The sequence below is a fragment of the Staurois parvus genome, unplaced genomic scaffold (genome assembly GCF_062004578.1).
Source record: "Staurois parvus isolate SC_StPar_1 unplaced genomic scaffold, SC_StPar_1.0 ptg000243l, whole genome shotgun sequence".
Lineage (NCBI taxonomy): Eukaryota > Metazoa > Chordata > Amphibia > Anura > Ranidae > Staurois > Staurois parvus.
In genome coordinates, this window is record NW_028318039.1 from 6911061 (window position 1) to 6933506 (window position 22446).

The 22446-nt window shown below is 40.3% G+C and overlaps 1 protein-coding gene across 3 annotated transcripts; it reads right to left on the bottom strand.

Moving 5' to 3' along the window:
* Window positions 1-3987: 3987 nt before the first annotated feature.
* SPRY2 (sprouty RTK signaling antagonist 2) lies at window positions 3988-16839 on the bottom strand. Of its 3 annotated transcripts, none has more exons than XM_089680465.1 (2): window positions 16496-16839; window positions 3988-5714 (listed from the first exon to the last, which is right to left on the bottom strand). In XM_089680465.1, the coding sequence occupies exon 2, from the start codon at window positions 5661-5663 to the stop codon at window positions 4713-4715; it is 951 nt and encodes a 316-aa protein (XP_089536591.1). In that variant the 5' UTR covers window positions 5664-5714; window positions 16496-16839; the 3' UTR covers window positions 3988-4712. The 3 variants fall into 3 exon arrangements, with proteins under 3 accessions (XP_089536591.1, XP_089536592.1, XP_089536593.1); XM_089680466.1 differs by lacking the exon at window positions 16496-16839 and adding an exon at window positions 12076-12224; XM_089680467.1 differs by lacking the exon at window positions 16496-16839 and adding an exon at window positions 10347-10370.
* Window positions 16840-22446: the final 5607 nt, after the last annotated feature.

The window sequence follows — 22446 nt, forward strand, 5'->3', positions numbered from 1 at the left end:
TGCTTGTTGCAGGCCAGTGCAGTTCTTGCCCAGTAACGTGCACCTTCAAAATACAAGAACTGCCAGCTTTCATATTCTTTCCTAATAAGCTGATCAGGTTTATTCAGAAAAGCAATACACAAAATTGTGTGACAAAATTAACCACTAGCCTACAGGGCACTTATACCCCCTTCCTGCCCAGGCCAATTTCCAGCTTTCAGCGCTGTCGCACTTTGAATGACAACTGCGCGGCCATGCAACACTGTACCTATATGAAATTTTTATAATTTTTTTGTGACAGAGAGAGCTTTATTTTGGTGGTATTTAATCACCTCGGGGTTTTTTATTTTTTCTTAAACAAACCAGAAACTACTGAAAATTTTGAAAAAAATGTTATTTCTTAGTTTTTGTTATCAAATTTTGTAAATAAGTGATTATTCTCCTTCACTGATGTGCACTAATGAGGCTGCACTGATGGGCACTGATAGGCTGCACTGATGGACACTGATAGGTGGCACTGATGGGCACTGATGAGGAGGCACTGGTAGGTGGCACTGATGGGCATTGACAGGCATCACTGATGGGCACTGAAAGTCAGCACTGATGGGCACTGAAAGTCAGCACTGATGGGCACTGAAAGTCAGCACTGATAGGCGGCACTGATTGGCATTGATAGGTGGCACTGATGGGTGACACTGAAGGGCAGCTCAGATGGGCACTGATATGTGGCATTGATGTGGCACTGGCACGAGGCACTGATGGACACTGACAGGTGGCACTTCTGGGGCCACACTGATCATCAGGGCACACTGATCATCAGTACTCTGATGATCTGTGTACATGTCCCCTCCGCGGAAAGCCGATTACCGGCTCTCCTCTCCTCTCGAGCTGTCAGCGTGACAGCTCAAGAGGAGAGAAATGCAGATAACCGGCATATACCTGTTTACATGTGATCAGCTGTGATTGGACACAGCTGATCACATGACCGAGCCCACATCTTCGGCTCTTTCTGTGATCGGTGATCCGCTGTGTCCGAGGGACACAGTGAACCGATTGCCGCGCTGCGCGCTCCCTGAGCCACGCATGCGCTGTGAGAATGGGAGGACGTCATATGATGTCCTCCCAGAACGAGAGAACCACCTTGCGCCTGTCATATTACTATATGGCGGGTGGGAGGTGGTTAACCAGTTAGGGCTCGTTCACACTTGACTTTATTTCTTGCCAAACGACCCTATAGCGTTTGACAGGTGTTAGGGAAGCGCCCTATGTGTGGTTTTGAGGTGGTTGATAGGCGTTTGCCAAGCATTAAAACCGCACCACAAACTCCTTTAATGCAGTTAAATGGTATTACCGCTCCGCAAACGCCTCGCAACCGCACCACAAATGCCTGGCAGGTGTTTGCAGAGCGGCACCATAGACTTGAATGGGAGGCTTCAACTCCTCCTGACTCAACACGAGGTGTTCATTTTGCCACCACGCAAGGCAATGCTAATGCTTCCGTGTGAACAGCACTGTGTGCTGCCATGTGCAGAATTTTCATTGGCGTTTGAGAAGCGTTAAAAACACTTCCCATAGGCCTGTCTGACGCCTGCTGACAAAGCTACTGTGAACGTAGCCTTAAAGTGGAAGTTCAATCAACTAAGGCTAAACCTACTCCCACTCCATCTACCCTGTGAAAGAAAGGATGCCTATACTTGCCTATTGTGAAGCCACTCCGGTCTGGTCACATCATCAGATCTCAGAGCCAGCTTCAGTGTAGAGAATCAGCCAACAATTGATGCCCCACAAGTAAGCCTATGGGTTATGATGCCGCACAGGCATTTGCAGCCATTGTTGGCGATCTCTCTTCTACACTGAAACTGCCTCTGGGGGATCACATGATCAGACTGCAGTGACCTCAGAATGGGCAAGTATACAGGTCTTTTTTTTCCCACAGATCAAATAGAATAGATTTAGAATGGGTATGGGAAATAGAAAGATTTGACTGAACTTCCACTTTAAAGATTACTGTACTCCGATAAGGAATAACTTTTAATGGCTACCGCATTGAATATTAGTGGTATTTTTACCCCTTATTAAATAACACGTGAAAATAATTGTAAGCTTTCATAAATGCTATTTTGTTTTGTAAAGGGCCCAGCATGTATTTTCAGGACAATCAGTGAATAAGCAACCTGCGCTTGGCCCATGCTGGGCAACGTGACAGTTTTGCTTAATACCCTTCTGCTCAGCAGTACACACAGTCATCATTCCTTCACTCCCTGCTATTCTCTGTAGATGATGGGAGTAAGAAAAAAAGTCTAGTGTAAGCTCCAAATCCAACTAGTAGCAAGCTGTACTGCTTAAAATGGAACCTTAGTCAGAAAATTAAGTCCTACTAGATCACATCAGGCTGGCCCCTTTTGCAGGTATAGCTATGTAAAATAATAAACTATTCTATTTAAAATCCAGTAATACACTGTCTTACCCTGCTCTGGACATGCTCAGTTGCTCTCTTTTTTTTTGGCACTGTGCCTAAAACATTAAAAATGCCTACTGTTTAAAATTCAGTAATACACTGTCATTCTGGTCTGCACATGTTCAGTTGCTCTCTTTTTTGGGGGGGGATTGTGCCGAACTTGAAGAGTCCACTCTGCTGAGAGCCTAAATATTTACTGCTGCTCAGGGACTCTGGACTTCAGTAGAATGGCAGCCTCCAGCAAAAAGAAACAGGGACAATGCTGGTGGCAATTTACAGATAACCAGGGGCGGACTGACAACTCATGGGGCCCCCGGGCAATAGGGGGATTATGGGGCCCCTGTGCCCTTGCCCAAACTCAAAAAAGCCTATGAAAAAGGTACCATGGGCATCTCATGGGGCCCCCTACTGACCCCGGGCCCTCGGGCAATGCCCGAGTTTCCAAATGGTCAGTCCGCCCCTGGAGCGAACACTAAATTTGGTAGCATAAATATGTGGAATGTATGCTCCTTGCTAAAAAAATATTAGTTTTTAAAAAGTTGTTATTGGTAAAGTTCCACTTTAAGGCATACTAATGGCTTCACCACCAGACTCCAGGTGCCTTGGCTAAGAGGGGCCCCTCCTAATCCCAAAGACGCAAGTCAAAACCAGCATCACCACCAAATTATTGTATTTTTCTTCAATAAACTTTAATCTGTAGTGAACAATGCATTAGATGTAACCTGTGCACCAGACCCTGCTCTTCCTACACCAATGTGCTTCTCCTTGGGGCGGGCTTATTGGAGGAGTAAGCCACCCCTGCTGTGTAACATGGAGGAGGAGCAGGGACTGGCAGACAGTGTTACATGTAACATATTGTTAAAGTTCATTAAGGAAGAAGATTTGGCAGTGATGAGGTTTTTAAGAGCCCAATCACTTAGAACTTACACGTGGGTGAATGCCCCATTCACATATCACAGCACTGAGCCAAACATCAGCGTTGTCACATGAGAGGAAGGGTATAAGCCATATACTTCTCCATATCCAGAAATAGCAGATAATTGCTCCTGGCAACTAAATAGAGAAGCAAAGGAAAGGACAGTATTTGCTGCTGGGAAGGGGGCATGAAGCAAATGTGATGCTTTGCCCGGCATTCCCAAAACACAAGTTTGGTTTAAGGCCCGGTTCACACTGGTGTGACTTAACATGCGACACACAGTCATATGACAAGCAAAAAACACATTAATTTCAAGGGTGGCCGTTCCAATCAATGCAACTCAAGTTGCAGCGACTTTTAAAAAGATTCCTGCACTACTTTGATGCAACTTCAATGCAACTTGAGTCCCATGACCTTTCAAGATGTATGAAAGTCACAAGCAAGTCACACTGCATGGTTGCACTGGAAATTGAATGACAATGGGGTTGTAACAGTGTGAACCGAGGATTAGTAAACCTCTCCAAAACTGACATATGTTGGGGAATAGCAGGCATACACATGCAATACAATGGCATCCATTCAATTCATAGCAGCATAAGGTATATTCATGAGAAAAAATAAAACACTTGCAAAGTTTAATTTCAAACGTTAATATATTTTCTATTTTGTTGTGAACATATGCATCGGTCACCCCTAATCGCAGAAACTGACATCATAAAAAAGGGGGAACATTTGTAAAATGCCTCTTAAAATAAATATTTCTCTTTTATAAAATAATAAAACTTCAAATAAATATACTTTACACTAAACAATATGTTGAAAAAATTAGAAAATAAAGGCCGACTCTTAATGTAACTGTACAATATACAGAAAAGTCCAAGAGTAGAAATATTAAGGTTCAATAAGGTGAAGCACAATCTAACCATTACGGATAGATTCACATTCAACTGAATGTATATTAGTACATTTTTGTGATTGTGCCAATTCGTGTGGCACTATATTTCACAGTTGTAAATAATATATACAAAAATATAGCACATTATCTCTGGCAGAAAAAAAAAAAAAAAAGTCATTTGCTAAATTACAAAAATGTTGCAAGTATTATTGACAAACAATGCACAGTTATGTAGGAGTGTCTGTGTTGCTTTAGCTTATACAAAGTGTGTCACAGAACACTGTGCCCTAGGCAGAGCTTGATTAAAGGGTCTCTAACAAGCCTATCAGTTAAGATAGCACATAAAAAAAGCATTTCACTGCAAACAGGAAACACAGCTATCTACCAATTGTGCCAAGATGACCATTTTTATGATTGCATATGTGTGTTAAAAGTCCATTACTTTTACTCGCTAACGCCGTCTGCTATGTTGGCTTCCCCGAGTTCCTGGGCTGTAACTGTGGCACTTTACAACATACTGTATTTGACCTTTTGCATTGGCATCCAGGTCTTTTTGCTCGGTCGTAACAGCCCTGGCACAATTTAAGGCAACCCTTGGCTGGAAGGTAACACCATAAACAAGGCAAGAACATGGACATAACACCAATGACAGACCAACGCGTGCAGCAATGTGCCTGACTGCAGGAGCAAGGGTTGTCAGCACAATTGTCCTCATCATCATTTGAGCAATGATAGAACAGGCACTTCACACAGCAAACACAAGTTCCATAGTCCACAACCTCCTGTGCTGAGCAAAGGCACTGCTTGTCACAAACCCAACAAGAGGGAAGAGTCCTTGGATAAGTGCATTCTTGGCACTTACATTTCCCACAGCTCTCACACCTGTATGCATGTAAGCCCAAGTCTTCTTTGCTGGAGGGCTTTAACTCCTCTGGTTTCAGCTCAACCTGCGGTTGCACCCGAATGATACGGTCAGCACCCAGCCCAGATAATGTGTGGGATGGACCCAAAAGTCTCTGCTCTGATGAACTGCTACTTGTGCTTGTCCTTGTACTACTCCGAGATCCTGTACTCACAGTACTGGTGGATCGTGAAAAAGATGCCCGAGATGAGGAATGCATTGATGGAAGAGGACTCCTGCAAAATTGCCTCTGGTCCATTACCGTGTGTACTCTTTCATTTTTGTGCTGGGTAGTTTGACGAGGAGCAGGCTTAATCCAAGGCCGGGGAGCCACCGTAGGTCCTTCTGTATACTCATTAGTATTTCGTATGGCTCTTATCTGTTCCAATGATAACACATGAACTTGCTGTGTTAGTATTTCCCTAGGGTCACTGTCACCACGTGGTCTCCCATTGTCACGCCGAACCTGGAGTAAAGGCTGGGTACCGCTGCCATTTTGTACTCTTGTCTCCATCAGTACTCTGAAGAGTTTTCACTCCAGTAGGCCGAGAACACATCTGAAATTCTGTAGAGAGAAACAAAAAGAAGTCATCTATTTTGCCAATGATCCATGAAAATATATATCATAAGGTTTTGATCAAAAATAAGAAAAAGCTAATTCTTAAAAAAACAAAAAAAAGCTGTTTTTTGGAAGTCAAATTTGAAGTATGCGGCATACATATGCTTAGTCTTGAGGTAGCCTGAAGTGCTTACAGTATACAAAACCACTCTGATGGGTCTAAAAACCCCAATGCGTTTCCTTTACTGATAATCTGGAAAACACCTTCAACTGTGTCTCCAAGACCCCATAGAGCAACGTGCTTCGAAGGCCAGGGATGTTTCTTGTTCCAGGGGCTCCGCAAGCCCCAGAGTCTCCATAGGAAAAGAGAATATCTGTAGGCCACTGAGCTACCTTCACAAATCCCCACTGGAGCACAAAGTAAGTGCTTTTCCATTTTTAGCAAAATAGGAAAGTCGTTCAAGTATCTCAAATTTTGTCAAGTTGAATAATGCCACAAGTGTATGTAAAGCAACCTGTGGTTTAAGTACCAGTGAGCACACTTTTACATACATCATATGCTGGTTTTCAGATTTGCTCTTGAGATTGTGTCAAATCCTGATCCAGCCCATTCTTCTGTAGTTACAGGCTTAGCAGCAACTTAATCCAGTAAAATATGATGTACAATTTTAAAAGCATGAATTCATCATAAGCAAATATCAACGTAACATGACTTGTTGCTTTTATTTAAATAAATACATATTCTGATACTGCTGCAGCTACACAAAATAACTTATTTCCTGCATACAAAATTGAGGCTATACATACAATGAGCTTTGAAATCTAGGTGTCAACTTGTCATTTAGGAGTCTGAGAATAAACTCAGTCTTCAGTATTTAAAGCCCCTTTAGAACCTGGGCAGGGCCATAAATTATTAGGTGATCTATTCAACTGGGATTTGTTTTAAGTCATCAGCATTAAAACTAATACATCCTGTTCTCAAATATTTCCTGTAAGCAGCAATAAAAAGAATCCTTTAAGAGTTTGTAGGGGATGGGGGAGGGGATCACGTGAGAATTCCTTACACATCATAAAGCCCAAAGAGAAATAACATTCTACAACCGTCTCGGTGCAAGTTTTGCTACAGGATGCTATACTGTATAAAAAGAATGCTTTCTAAATACTACATAAAATGTGACATGATTGATATTAAATAGAATTTAATGTGTATAATGATATCTATATATATATATATATATATATACATACATACATATACACATATATATACACACACACATATATACACACACAAATTATATTATATACACACACACGCACATTATATTATATACACACACACATATATATATATATATATACACACACACACACACTAATTAGACTGCACTAAGACCAGTCAATTTTGGTTGAAAATAATCCGTGTACTACCAGCAGCAGTCATGGAGTGGATGGCTGTGTTGTGACTGTTAGAAAGCTTCTTCAAGGAAAGTACTTCTGGGAAAATCTCAGTGCCAGTCTTCAACTGTTTTCTTCACTTAAGCCAACAATGAATGACCCTTGCATTGTACCGATAGTAGTAGTGACTCTTGGCAATTATAATCAAGATCTGCCCACCAATGGTAGGCTTATGTTAAAGAATAAGTTCACCTTTGGAGCATGTTACATGTTTCACCCGTTTTTATTGTGGAACATGTAACATGTTCCCATAGCCGCAGTCGCTGCTCCTTCCCCCTCTGGCCGATAATACGGAGAAAAGTCTCCCCGTACTACCTGTCAAATTTGAAAACAGTGTTGCTGTGTGGGGTCTGCCCACACGACCATGTCATTCACGGACTTAGCGGCTGTCAGCTTGTAGTTTTCAATGAACTACCATGATGCTGTGGAGAACCATGGTAGTTCATTGAAGCTTCCTGTCAGAATATCTACTTGACGGCAAGCAGATATTCTGACAGGTCTGCAGGAGACCTGCATGGCACCAGTGATCTACTGATCACTGGTGGAACGCTTTCCAGGCTCCTGCAGACAAAAATAATAAATGCACATTTTTTTTACTTGCAAAAAAAATGTGCATTTATTCATTTATTATTTTTGTCCAAAAGGTGAACTCATCATTTAAAGGCAACCATAGGCCGATCAATATATGGTGGGATTGTTCAATTTTACTATATAAACAAGGGCAAACCTCTACAATGCATATAGGAATAGAAAAAAAAAAAAAAAACAGAGGGTGCACCGGCCTAGTGCATTACCTTAAAAAATGTTTAATGAATGTAAATAATAAGTATTGTACTCACAAACGATCAATACATAAAAGGCACATCATAAAGGAACAGCTTTGTCCGATTCACACTGCGTCTGTCTGTAGTGAGAACTCTGGTCATCCAAAAGGCTTTGTCTGATTCACACTGCATCTGTCTGTACTGAGAACTCTGGACATCCAAAAGGCTTTGTCTGATTCACACTGCATCTGTCTGTACTGAGAACTCTGGACATCCAAAAGGCTCTGTCTGATTCACACTGCGTAGTGAGAACACTGTAGTGAGAACTCTGGACATCCAAAAGGCTCTGTCTGATTCATACTGCTTATCTGTCTGTGGCGAGAACTCTGGTCACCCAAAAGGCTCTGTCTGATTCACACTGCGTCTGTCTGTAGTGAGAACTCTGGACATTCAAAAGGCTTTGTCTGATTCACACTGAGTGTCTGTCTGTAGTGAGATCTCTGGACATCCAAAAACTGATGCGTTTCGAGGACTAGCCTCTTCCTCAGAGCCCTGAGGAAGAGGCTAGTCCTTGAAACGCATCAGCTTTTTGGATGTCCAGAGTTCTCACTACAGACAGACACGCAGTGTGAATCAGACAAAGCTGTTCCTTTATGAAGTGCCTTTTATTTATTGATAATTTGAGTACAATACTTATTATTTACATTCATTAAACATTTTTTAAGATAATGCACTAGGCCGTGGCACCCTCTGTTTGTTTTTTCTCTATTCATTAGTTTGTACTCCCCCGGTCCTTTGAGGGCAGCAAGGTGTGCATATTCCAAAATTTTCAATATGTGGTCCTAATGACATTGAGTCCATCCCCAAGCACAGTGGCTAAATGGTTAGCACTTCCGCCTGGCAGTACTATGGTCGTTGGTTCAAATCCCAGCCACAGCACCTCCTGCCTGGAGTTTGCATGTTCTCCCTGTGCCTGCGTGGCATGCTGGTAGGTGAATTGGATCCTGTGTAAATTGTCCCTAGTATGTGTATGTATGAATGTAAGTTTAGGGACCTCAGATTGTACGCCCCTTGAGGGTTAGGGACTGATGTGAATGTACAAAAATATATATATATGTAAAGCGCTGTGTAAATTGACAGTGCTATATGAGTACCTGAAATAAATAATAACTGGGTTTTCCACTTCTACACTGCATGTAGGAATATACGAATTATCTCTGACTTGCAAGGACTGATAAGGGTTAGTTTACTAAAACTGGAGAATGTAAAATCTGGTGCAGCTCTACATAGAAACCAATGAGCCTCCAGCTTTCATTGTCAAAGTTTAATTAAACAAGCTGAAGTTAGAAGCTGATTGGCTGCCATGCACAGCTGCACCATATTTTGCACTCTCCAGTTTTTAGTAAATCAACCCCAAAGTCTTGCTACACCTCGTACTCAACAACAATGCCAGAACCAGTTACACTGCTAACAAACATCACCGCATATGACCAGCCTAGGTCACAGCCAAGTAACAGGAGACATCAACAATAAACCAAGGTGAACACGGCTTCTAAACACTACACAAATTGCAGCAACCACCACAAAGGAAGCTTATGCCTTCCTCTCCTATGTGAACATGTCTCAACAGGTGTATGGAAACCAGGTTCCTCTTCAATTGTATTCAAGTAACAGGAAACCATCTGCCATAATCCAACTCTCTCCCCTCTCACTTAGGTCACCGCAATGTGAATGACAATAGCCAGAACACTTGACTATTCGCATATCAAACACTACCTGCATTTTACAACACAAGTCCTTTAAGGTTTCATGGCTTTGATTCACAAGGCCAAAGGACCCGTTCACTAAAACAGATCAGGGTGGGTTGAATAATGCACATTATTCATGGAATTTACAGCAGGTCAGCAAACAGGATGCTATTACTTCTTCTGGATGAAGAGCCCTTTTAATTGCAGTAATCTATAGATCCAGGCCTGTTTCCACTGAGCAGCCATCCTGCACACAGCACATTCTCTGTTAAGTTAGTTGACAATGAAGGGATTGAGATCATTGCTGTGCAAACATTATCCAGGACCTATGTGAAGCAAAAGGTGAATGTACATTTCCTATAAGGTCAATACATTATGTCGTCCACAAATGCATTATAGGTAAATCTGGATTTATGCAGTTGCTTATGTGCTAGTATTTAAAAAATATTTAAATCCACACTTCATCTAACTTAAAAAAAAAAAAAAAAGTACAAAGCAGATGGATTAGACCGGTTATTATATAGAATTATATTGATTAGACCAGTTACTGTATCAAACTGACTGGTTAGTTAAGTCTAGCAGCCATCTGGCTGTTTTAAGGGGCAACTTTTCTTAAACTGAAAGCATACAAGTCTAAAAGAAGCAGTCTTTTTTAAGATAGTATTTACCTGGCCTGGAAAATGTCTCATCTTCATATTTCTGTATACTTCCATGCAGCTAAATGAGACTATGGGGTTGATGAATTCAACTGGAGAGTGCAAAATCTGGTGCAGCTCTGCATAGAAACCAAACAGCTTCCAGATTTTATTTTGTCAAAGTTTAATGGAACAAGCTGAAGTTAGAAGCTGATTGGCTACTATGTACAGCTGCACCAGATTTTTCACTCTCCAGTTTTAGTAAATCAACTCCTATATATCTCAATTCTCCCTGCAGTGAATGCATTCAGCTATATCCTGTATGTTAACACATACACGTTTGCATATGTATACATGTACATGTGTATTTATTGCAAATTGACAGTGCATTTAATTGGTTACCTAACCCTCCTTTCTCTAATGCTTTGTTAAGCCACTTCCATGTACACATGACACTCTTTACTAGAAGTGTATGCAGCAAACAAACTTATGGATGTTTCCACTACTAGAACAGGAGCCTGAAGCCAGTACTATTTTCACACCCAAGTTGTGTAACTGAAGTACACAGAGTTAATAAACTGGAGATGTCACTCTACTTTCCAAGTAATTAAAAGTAAATATTGCTCAGGCATTTAATATAGAAAACTAAAAATCCGGACTACAAATACACCAACACACACCATTTAGCAGTGGCGCAAAGAGCTGTACATTCTAAAAACTGAATCTGCATGTGCGCCGTTTTAAACCTCATCCTTCCTTCTGTTAAATCCTCAAACAGTATACAGTTGCAGAAGGAATGTAAAACATTAAATAAAAGGAAGCACAGTTTCAAAATCTGACAAGCGTCATCAACGTTAAAAAGAAAAAAAAAAGGCTCTTAAAAACCGCTGCTCAGACACACATCGCGTTCAATCAAATCATGGAAATAGGTTCGATTAGAGGAAGTGAAAAGAACCAAGAGTAACAATTCCTCAATATGCTATAGAAGTTCTCTTCTTTCCAGGTCTAGCTTAGTCAAGCGAAACTTTAGTCAAAGCATGGAACTGAAAAGTAAGCTGATATCCCTCATCAAAAAGAAAAAAAAAAAAAAAACACAAACTGCTGTCAGATTGGATCTGCTCTTTTACACTGGAATTCAGTCTATAAATATGCTGATGACTAAACTTAAACCTAAAAATTTAGAAATTAGCACAAAAACAGCACTCAAAGTTAACAATTCATAAACACAATTACATTTCTTAATGTACTAAAACTCGCCTACATAATAATCAAAATAAAAAATAAAATAGAGGCCATATATGCAAGCATATAATGCGAATCTTTCTGGAGAGGAGGAAGACATTTGTCATGCTTTCAGCAGGTTATCTCCACATAAAAGATATTTGTTCATTAATGGCAGGAAGTAATCTATATAGAGGATATGTCATGTTTTCCTGAAGGCAACCCCCCCCCCCCCCCCCCACACACACACACACACTCACAGGCCTCCAACGTAAATCACCACCAAACAGCAGCCATCCAACTCCTAAGAACTCATCAACAATACTCAGATTTCGGAAATGTCACTTGATGATCAGCAAGATAAGCAGCTCAGCAATACGTAAAATAAATAAAAAACTAGAACTAAACTCAACTAATCAAATCAATAAAAGTAAAATGGCACTGATCATGTTGAGCCCTGGCACTTTTTGGCAGTAACAAAAAACTTCTCAAAGTGTAAGAAAAAGGGGGAGATCCATCTGAACCCAACAAAAAGGCTTACCCAGTTATGGGAAGTGTTGTTCTCTGCACCAATTCAACGTTAGGATTATTGCTATAGAGATTTGCCAATTTTTAACATTGTATTCTTTGCTAGCCTTAAGAATTTTTTTTATTTTGCATTTGCAGCCAAATAAACACTATGCTGATGCGATAAAGGAAAAAGAATCGGCAAACAAACACTATTTTGTTTTCCTGATGCTGGATGGGCTATGTGAATTGTAGAGCTGTCTCTAGGTTTCCTCTGCCAACCACCCCCCCCCCCCTTTCAATCCCCTCCTCTGAAAAGCCCATTAGGAGCAGAGTGTGTGATCAGACTGAGGATTAGGGGAGGGGGGGGGGGAGGAAGCAAGGAGTTTACTGTGGGGACAGGGTGAAAAGACAGAAATAGCTCTTTAAACTAGACCACAACATTTCCGAAGCTGCTCAACGCCACAAGATATATCCTCTTCTAAAGTCAAAATAGAACTCAATGCAAACCACAGAGTGGAAACTTTGAGTAAAGATAGCAGAAGGCTGATCAACACACTGAAAACAACAAAAAAAGTACAAAAAAAGTGCCTATACAACCCCCCCAAAGTGGTCCTACAAGTCCAGGTAGAAAGCAGAACTTTGACATTGTGTTGATGAGCCCTCCACAAGTTGTGTTCCTTACAAGTAGACCGCATCAACTTGTTACACGGTTTTCCAAAACAAGCCACGTTTCCGCTCCTGGCGGAGGCGACATCATAACAGAATGAGGGGATCTGCACGAGGAGGGGAAGGGAGGGAACTTGTCCCTGGATCACCACAGTGGGAAAGGGTCTCCACCGCTGCTTGGGGTCACCTACACAACCATGAACTATTATATGGGTGGAATATACGAAGATGTTGTTTTCAAGTATCATCATAGGGTTTGTAACATTATGTTGTACATCAGCTGGGCTTTATAGACAATTACAAAATTAAAAAACATTACATGGGTGGAATACGCAACATTTTATCAAGAAGTCCCATCACGTTTGCTACATTTTACTTTGCACATGATCATGGCTTCACAGAAAATGAAGAAACTTATTACAGGGCTGGCTTAGGCTAACTTTTATCAAGTACCTATAAAGTCCCATAGACTTTGCTATCATCTACTTGGTACATGGTCTAGGCTTTAGAAAATCAATACAGCTATTATACGGGTGGAAGATGCAGCATTTCATCAACTACGTAACCCGTAAAGGCCCAAACGTACCTACTAAGTCCTAGAATAGTTGTGTTCTTCTATTCTGTACATGATCTGGGCTTTACACACAACTAGAAAACTTATCATAGGGGTGCAATATGCTACATTAGGTCCCATAAGTAGATAAAAAGTCCCATAGTGTTTGTAGTTTTCTATTTTGTACATTATCTGGACTTTCAATTAGGAAATCCATTATAGGGGCGTAATATGCTAAATTAGATCAAGTAGGTCCCTATAAGGTCCCACAGGTTTTGCAATCTTCTATTTTGCACATGATCTGGCTTTATATAAACTGAATACAGCTAGCCTGATGAAGTAGGTCCCTATGAAGTCCCTATAAAGTCCCATGGTGTTTGCAGTTTTCTCTTTGGCACCTGATCTGGGCTTCATATAAAATCAATACAACTATTATAGGGGTGTGATATGCACAATCTGAGGAAATAGGTCCCTATAAAGTCCCATAGTGTTTGCAATCTTCTGTTTTGCATGTGATCTGGTTTTATATAAACTGAATACAGCTAGCCTGATGAAGTAGGTCCCTATGAAGTCCCTATAAAGTCCCATGGTGTTTGCAATCTTCTGTTTTGCATGTGATCTGGTTTTATATAAACTGAATACAGCTAGCCTGATGAAGTAGGTCCCTATGAAGTCCCTATAAAGTCCCATGGTGTTTGCGGTTTTCTCTTTGGCACCTGATCTGGGCTTCATATAAAATCAATACAACTATTATTGGGGTGTAATATGCACAATCTGATGAAATAGGTCCCTATAAAGTCCCATAGCATTTGTAATGTTTTGTTTTGCACTTGATGTTGGCTTTAAAATAACACTTAATATGGGGGTGCAATCTGATGAAGCAGATCCCTACATAGTTCCATGGGGTTTGCAATCTTCTGTTTTGTACATGATTTAGACTTTATATAAAATTCAAACAACTCTTATAAGGGTGTAATATGCACAATCTGATGGGGTAGGTCCCTATAAAGTCCCAGAAGTCCATATAAAGGCCCATGGTGGTTGCAATTGTTTGTTTTGCACATGATTTAAGGATTTAAACTAAACTAGAACTCATTCTAGGGCAGTCTGACAGAGCAGGTCCCTATAAAGTCCCATAGAGTTTGCAATCTTGTTTTGCTCATGATCTGTGCTTTAAACAAAATAAAACTTTTCTTAAGGGTTTCATCTGATGAAGTTAGACCCTATAAAGTCCCAAAGGGTTTGCAATTGCCTATTTTGCACATGACCTGGGCTTTATATAAAGGTACTCCAGCTTTGATAGGAGTGCAATATGCACAATATGATGAAGCAGGTCCCTATTAAGTCCCAGAAGAACCTATAAGGTCCCATAGTGTTTGCAATTGTCTATTTTGCACATGATCTGGGCTTTAAACAAAACAAAAACCATTTTCTAGGGGTGCAATCTGATGAAGTTAGTCCCTATAAAGTCCCATAGTGGTTGCAATTGTCTATTTTGCCTATGATCTGGACTTTATATAAAAGTAATCCAAGTCTAACAGGCATGTAATGTGCACAATCTGATGAAGTAGGTCCCTATAAGGTCCCACAGGGTTCGCAATCTTCTGTTTTGCACATGATTTGGGCTTTAAACAAAACTAAAACTTTTTCTAGGATGCAGTCTGATGACAATAGTCCCTTAAAGTCCCACAGTGGTTGCAGCTGTCTATTGTGCCTAGGATTTGGAGAAGTCTAATAGGAGTGTTACTGTAATATGCATGATCTGATGAAGCAGGTCCCTGTAAAATCTCAGAAGAACCTATAAAGTTCCATAGGGTTTGCAATCTTCTGTTGTGCACATGATCTGGGCTTTTCATAAAATGCAAACAACTCATATAGGGGTGTAATATGCACAATCTGATGAAAAAGTCCCTATAAAGTCCCTTGATGTTTGCAATCTTCTGTTTTGCACTTGATCTGTGCTTTTCATAAAATGCAAACAACTCATATAGGGGTGTAATATGCACAATCTGCTGAAACAAGTCCCTATAAAGTCCCTTGATGTTTGCAATCTTCTGTTCTGCACATGATCTGGGCTTTAAACAAAACAAGAACTTTTTCTAGGGGTGCAATCTGATGAACTAGGTCCCTATAAAGTGCCATAGGGTTTGCAATGGTCTATTTTGCCCATGATGTGGACTTTATATAAAAGTAATCGAAGTCTAATAGGAGTGTAATGTGCACGACCTGATGAAACAAGACCCTGTCAAGTCCCAGAAGAACCTATAAAATCCCATAGTGTTTGCAAAGGTCTATTTGGCCCATGATGTGGACTTTATATAAAAGTAATCGAAGTCTAATAGGAGTGTAATATGCACAATCTTTTGAAAAAAAGTCCCTCTAAAGTCCCACAGAGTTCGCAAAGGTCTATTTGGCACATGATGTGGACTTTATATAAAAGTGATCCAAGTCTAATAGGAGTGTAATGTGCACGATCTGATGAAACAAGTCCCTGCAAAGTCCCAGAAGAACCTATACAGTCCCACAGAGTTTGCAAAGTTCTATTTGGCACGATGTGGACTTTATATAAAAGTGATCCAAGTCTAATAGGAGTGTAATGTGCACGATCTGATGAAACAAGTCCCTGCGAAGTCCCAGAAGAACCTATACAGTCCCATGGTGTCTGCAATCTTCTGTTGTGCACATGATCTGGGCTTTAAACAAAACGCAAACTTTTTCTAGAGGTGCCATCTGATGAAGTAGGTCCCTATAAAGTGTCAGTGTGTGTAATGGTCTATTTTGCCCATGATCTGGGCTTTATATAAAAGCGATGCAAGTCTAATAGGAGTGTAATGTATACGATCTGATGAAGCAGGTCCCTGTAAAGTCCCAGGAGAACCTATCAAGTCCCATAGAGTTTGCAATGCTCTATTTTGCATACGATCTAGACTGAAAACTTTTTCTAGAGGTGCCATCTGATGAAGTTAGTCCTTATAAAGTCCCATCGAGCTTGAAATGTCTATTTTGCTCATGATGTGGACTTTATATAAAAGCGATGCAAGTCTAGTAATGTGCACGATCGGCTGAAGTAGGTCCCTGTAAAGTCCCATGGTGTTGGCGATGTGGTACTTGGCAGACGATGGATCCAGGTTTCAGGAGGACCCCCCACCCATGTGTCCCCCCCCATGCAGAGAGTGGCCCCCACCAGTCTCCTCCATGCCCCCCGATGGAGGGCCTCCTCGCCCGCACTCACCGTAAGGACTCGTGTCTCCGGGAAGTTAGCAGGTTCCGTCCAGTCCGGTCCGGTCCAGATGCGGCGATGTAATCGTACATCCAATGCGATGCCAGGTTCGCGGTGGCGGTGTCAGGCCGGGGTGACAGGGCGCTGGGTGCAGTGTGATGATCGGGGCTGAGCGGCAGTAAATGGCGTCATGTGGAAGTGAGGAGGAACAGAGCAGTTGTTGTCCCAGAGGATATATCGCATCCGGTCCGTGCTCATTGGCTCTGCGGGGCTACATTCACTTCACTCCCAGCTCCGAGCCACAGGAGGGATCTCACAGGGCAATGGCCTCTGATCACTGCTCTGCTCTGCCTCTGCTGCACGATCAGTGGCTGGGGAGGAGGGACGAGGGAGGAGGGACACATACACACAGGGGAGAGACACACAGATCACTCTGCTCTCACTGTCCCATACACTCATCCAGGGGGACATACACACCCCAACCTGACACATGTCATCACATCCCACCCTTCATTCACAAAACTCTACTCCTACCCAGCGATCTCATGCTGGCCATACACACAACAACCTATATACAATCCTATCATCGAGAACTTCAATGTTGATAGCAAAAGTTTAATGTTCAATCAGGAAAGTTAAAAAAAAAAGTTTGATTCATCACACATAGTGGCCATACGCAAGACAATTTATATACAAACGTATGAGCAAAAGTTTTAACATCCAATCAGAATATCCAAAATAGTCCTTCGATGCGTCATACATGGTGGCAATACATGAGCCATTTTATATGCAACTGTATTATTGATAGTTTCATGTCTGATCAGATAAATAAAAAATGTTTGATGCAGGGGCGGACTGACAACTCATGGGGCCCCTGGGCAATAGGGGATCACAGGGCCCCTGTGTCCTTGCCTAAACTCTAAAAAGCCTATGAAAAAGGTACCAGGGGCATCTCATGGGGCTCCCTACTGACCCCGGGCCCTCGGGCAGTGCCCGAGTTTCCAAATGGTCAGTCCGCCCCTAGTTTGATGCATCGTACATGCTGGCCATACACAGGACACATTATATATACTAGCGCAGGGGCAGACTGACAACTCATGGGGCCCCCAGACAATAGGGGATCATGGGGCCCCTGTGTCCTTGCCCACACCCAAAAAAGCCTATGAAAAAGCCAATGAAAGGTACCAGGGGCATGTTATGGGGCCCCCTACTGACCCCTTGCTCAAATGGTCAGTCCGCCCCTGTATTAGCGTATCAGTGGTCGTTTTAATATCCAGTTAGGAAAGCAAAAAAAAAGGTTGATGCATCACACATGGTGGCCATACACAGGACCATTTATATACAAGCATATGAGCGAAAATTTTAACATCCAATCAGAAGAGCCAAAAAAGTCCTTTGATGCATCATACATGGTGGCCATACATGGAGCCATTTTATATGCAACTGTATTATTGATAGCTTCATGTCTGATCAGATACAAAAAAAATTTTGATGCATTATTCATGCTGGCCATACACAGGACACATTATATATACTAGCGTATGAGTGATAGTTTTAATATCCAATCAGGACAGCAAAAAAAAAAAAAAACGTTTGATGCATCATACATGGTGATCATACACAGGACAATTTATATACAAGTGTATGAGCAAAAATGTTATTGTCCAATCAGGAAATAAATAAAAAAATTGATGCATCACACATGGTGGCCATACACAGGACAATTTATATATAAGCCTATGAGCGAAAGTTTTAACGTCCAATCAGAAGACCTAAAAAAGTCCTTCGATGCGTCATACATGGTGGCCATACATGGAGCCATTTTATATGCAACTGTATTATTGATAGCTTCATGTCTGATCAGATAAAAAAAAAATTTTGATGCATCATTCATGCTGGCCATACACAGGACACATTTTATATACTAGCGTATGAGTGATAGTTTTAATGTCCAATCAGGAAAGTAAAAAAAAAAAGTTTGATGCATCATACATGGTGGCCATACACAGGACCATTTACATACAAGCGTACAAGCGAAAGTTTTAACATCCAATCAGAAGATCCAAAAAAGTCCTTCAATACGTCATACATGGTGGTCACACATGGAGTAATTTTATATGTAACTGTATTATTGATAAGTTTTATGTCTGATCAGGAGATCAAAAAAAGTTTGATGCATCACACTCTGTGGCTGTACACAAGACAATTTATATACAACGTATGAGCGATAGTTTTAATATCCAATCAGGAAAGGAAAAAAAAAAGTTTGATGTGTCATACATGGTGGCCATACACAGAACAGTTTATATACAAGTGTATGAGCGAAAGTCTTAACATCCAATCAGGAGATCCGAAAAAGTCCTTTGATGCATCATACATGGTGGTCACACATGTAGTGATTTTATATGCAACTGTATTATTGATAAGTTTCATGTCTGATTAGTAGATCAGAAAAAAAATGATTGATGCATCATACATGATGGTCATACACAGGACAATTTATATACAAATTATATACAAGCGTTTGAGCAAACATTTTATTGTCCAATCAGGAAAATAAAAAAAATGATACATCACACATGGTGGCCAGACACAGGATCGTTTATATACAAGCATAGGAGCGATAGTTTTAATGTCCAATCAGAAGATCCAAAAAAGTCCTTTGATGCATCAAACATGGTGGCCATAGATGGAGCCATTTTATATGCAACTGTATTATTTATAGTTTAATGTCTAATCAGCGGATCAAAAAAAATGTTTGATGCATTGTACATGCTGGGAAAACACAGGACAATTTATATACAATGGTATGAGCAATAGTTTTCATTTCCAATCAGGAAATTAAAAGGAAAATTGATGCATCACACATGGTGGCTATACACAGGACAATTTATATACAACCGTATGAGCAATAGTTTTATTATCCGATCAGGAAAGAAAAAAAAAGTTTGATGCGTCACACATGGTGGCCAAACACAGAATTATTATTATTATACAGGATTTATATAGCGCCAACAGTTTGCACAGCGCTTTACAATATAAAGGGAGACAGCACAGTTACAATCCAATCCAGAGGGTTAGGATCAGGGGCGGACTGACAACTCATGGGGCCCCCGGGCAATAGGGGATCATGGAGCCCCTGTGTCCTTGGCCAAACTCAAAAAAGCCTATGAAAAAGGTACCAGGGGCATCTCATGGGGCCCCCTACAGACCCTGGGCCCTCGGGCAGTGCCCGAGTTTCCAAATGGTCAGTCCGCCCCTGGTTAGGAAGGCCCTACTCCTAAGAGCTTACAATCTACTAGAGAAGTATTTTATATACAATAATTTTTTTGATAGGTTTATTATCTGAGCAGAAGAGCAAAACGATTGATGCATCATACATGGTGGCCATACACAGGACCATTTATATACAAGCGCACGAGCAAAGGTTTTCAACATCCAATCAGAAGATCCAAAAAAGTCCTTTGATGGATCATACACGGTGGCCATACATGTAAAAATGTTATATATAATCATTTGATCGAAAGGTTTAATGTCAGAAGATCAAAAAAAAATCATTTGATGTGTCATATATGGTGGCCATACCAAGATAATTTTTTATATGAGGTTTAATATGAGACCAAAAGACCAAAAAGATTGTCCGATGCATCATACATACTGGCCATACATGCAACAATTTCTTATATAATCATATGATCAGTAGGGTTAATGTCTAAATCAGGAGATCATAAAAATTTGTTTGATGCATCATATAAGGTGGCCATTTTACATATGGTAATTTTATCGATAGGAAGATCAAAAGGATTGTTCCATGTGTCCATACATAGTGGCCACACATGTAATGATTTTCTATATAATCATATTATCGATAGGTTTACTGTCCAGTCGGGAAATAAAAAAAAAAATAATGCAACATACATGGTGGCCATTCACAGAATGATTTTACATACAATCATTTTATCAATAGAAAGAGAAACAAGATTGCTTGATGAATCATACATAGTGGCCATACATGTAATGATTTTATATAAATCATAATATTAATAGGTTCAATTTCCCATCAGGAGATTGAGAAGGAGCAATGCATCATTCATGGTGGCCATACACAGAGCAATGTTGTGTCTATTAGATTGTAAGCTCTTATGAGCGGGGCCTTCCTTACCCTCTTGTATTGAATTATATTGTAACTGTATTATCTCCCGTTATATTGTAAGCAGCTGCACAAACTGTTGGCGCTATATAAATCCTGTATAATAATAATTATATCAATTGTCGATCAATATCGACAGGTTTAATGTCTGACTGGGAGATGGAAGGGATCAGGCAATGGGCCATACATAGTGGCCATACACTTTATACATTCATACTATTAATAGATTTAATGTCCAATCAAGAGATCATTTAAACAAAAAAAAACTAAAAAACGCTAATATATATATAGACATATATATATATATATATATAAAACATGGGACAGACTCATTGGACTACTTGGGGTTTATTTACTAAAGCTGGAGAGTCCAAAATCAGACTCCCTTCTGCATAGAAACCAATCAGCTTCCAGGTTTCATTGCCAAAGCTTCATTGAACAAGCTGAGGTTAGAAGCTGATTGGTTTCTATGCAGAAGGGAGTCTGATTTTGGACTCTCCAGCTTTAGTAAATAAACCCCATGGTGTCTGTTTTCTGCTGTCACTCTTCTATGTTTCTGTATGTGGTGCACATACACTGAACGATTTTATATACCATTGTTTATTGGAAGGTTTAATGTCCAGACAGGAGATCGAAAACACAATTTGATGCACCATATGGTGGCTATACACACTTCAGTTTTATCGTCCAATCGATGTGCAGTTTGATCGAATCAACAAACAATAAGGTATTCAAAGCTTCCCTTCAAAACAATTTAGGCTCAATTTAGATCAGATTCAATCAAACCAAGCTGATCGGCCAGGACAGAAGATGATCGATAATGTTCATCAATCAAGAGCACTGAGAGGCTTTGGCCATGAATCCGATTGTACTTCAATCAATCAATCAGATTATGGGATTAGACAGTGGAAACAGAAACTATTGATCGAACTTCACTTCCCCATGTGTGGCATATCAATTATGTAATTGAGTTGTTCCCTATAAATCAATATCAGAAAATAAAAGTGTAATTTCTCAAAGCATGCATAATTCATAAAACACTGCTTAGTAATGATACCCCCAGCAATCTAATGGTGGCCATAAATGGAATGATTTTATATACAATCATATTTTCTATAAGTTTCATGTTTAATCAGGAGATTGAAAAAATTGTTCAATGCTCCATGGAGGCCATACACACTTCAATTTATAATCCCATCAAAGTGCAAATCAATCAAAACTATTGAATTGGCAAACAATCAAATAGCCATCAGTTTCCTTTCGATTGGTTTGGAGTCTATTTTGATCAGATTCCATACCACTGAGTTGAATGGCAAGGGCAAAAAATGATCGATCATGTTGCATTGATCTGCAGCACTGAGATGCTTTGGTCATGAATCTGATCATATTTTAGTCAATCAAGTGATGAGATTTCATGGTGGAAATAGAATTGTCAAAGATAACTCAAGTTACAATCAAATCTTAACAATTGATCAAAATCCACTTCCCGATGTATGTCATATTGATTGATGGGGTTGTCAACTATAGATCAGTTATTTTTATTGGAAGAGATTGCATGGAAAAGAAACTGATAATTTATCAGAGCACTGATGTATTGTTTGCCATACACGGTACCATAAAAGATCGATCTAAACCGAGCTAAAAATTGACTGTACAGCAAATATACTTTGATCAATGTTCCGTTCACATGTACCCCGAGTTTCCATCGAGTCTGTATATAAATTGATTGTATCAAGTCATTCAGACAGTAATACAGGTCGCCTTTTGTGCTCCGAAATGGTGCATGGCAAGAATTTCTTAGAGTGTTAAAAAA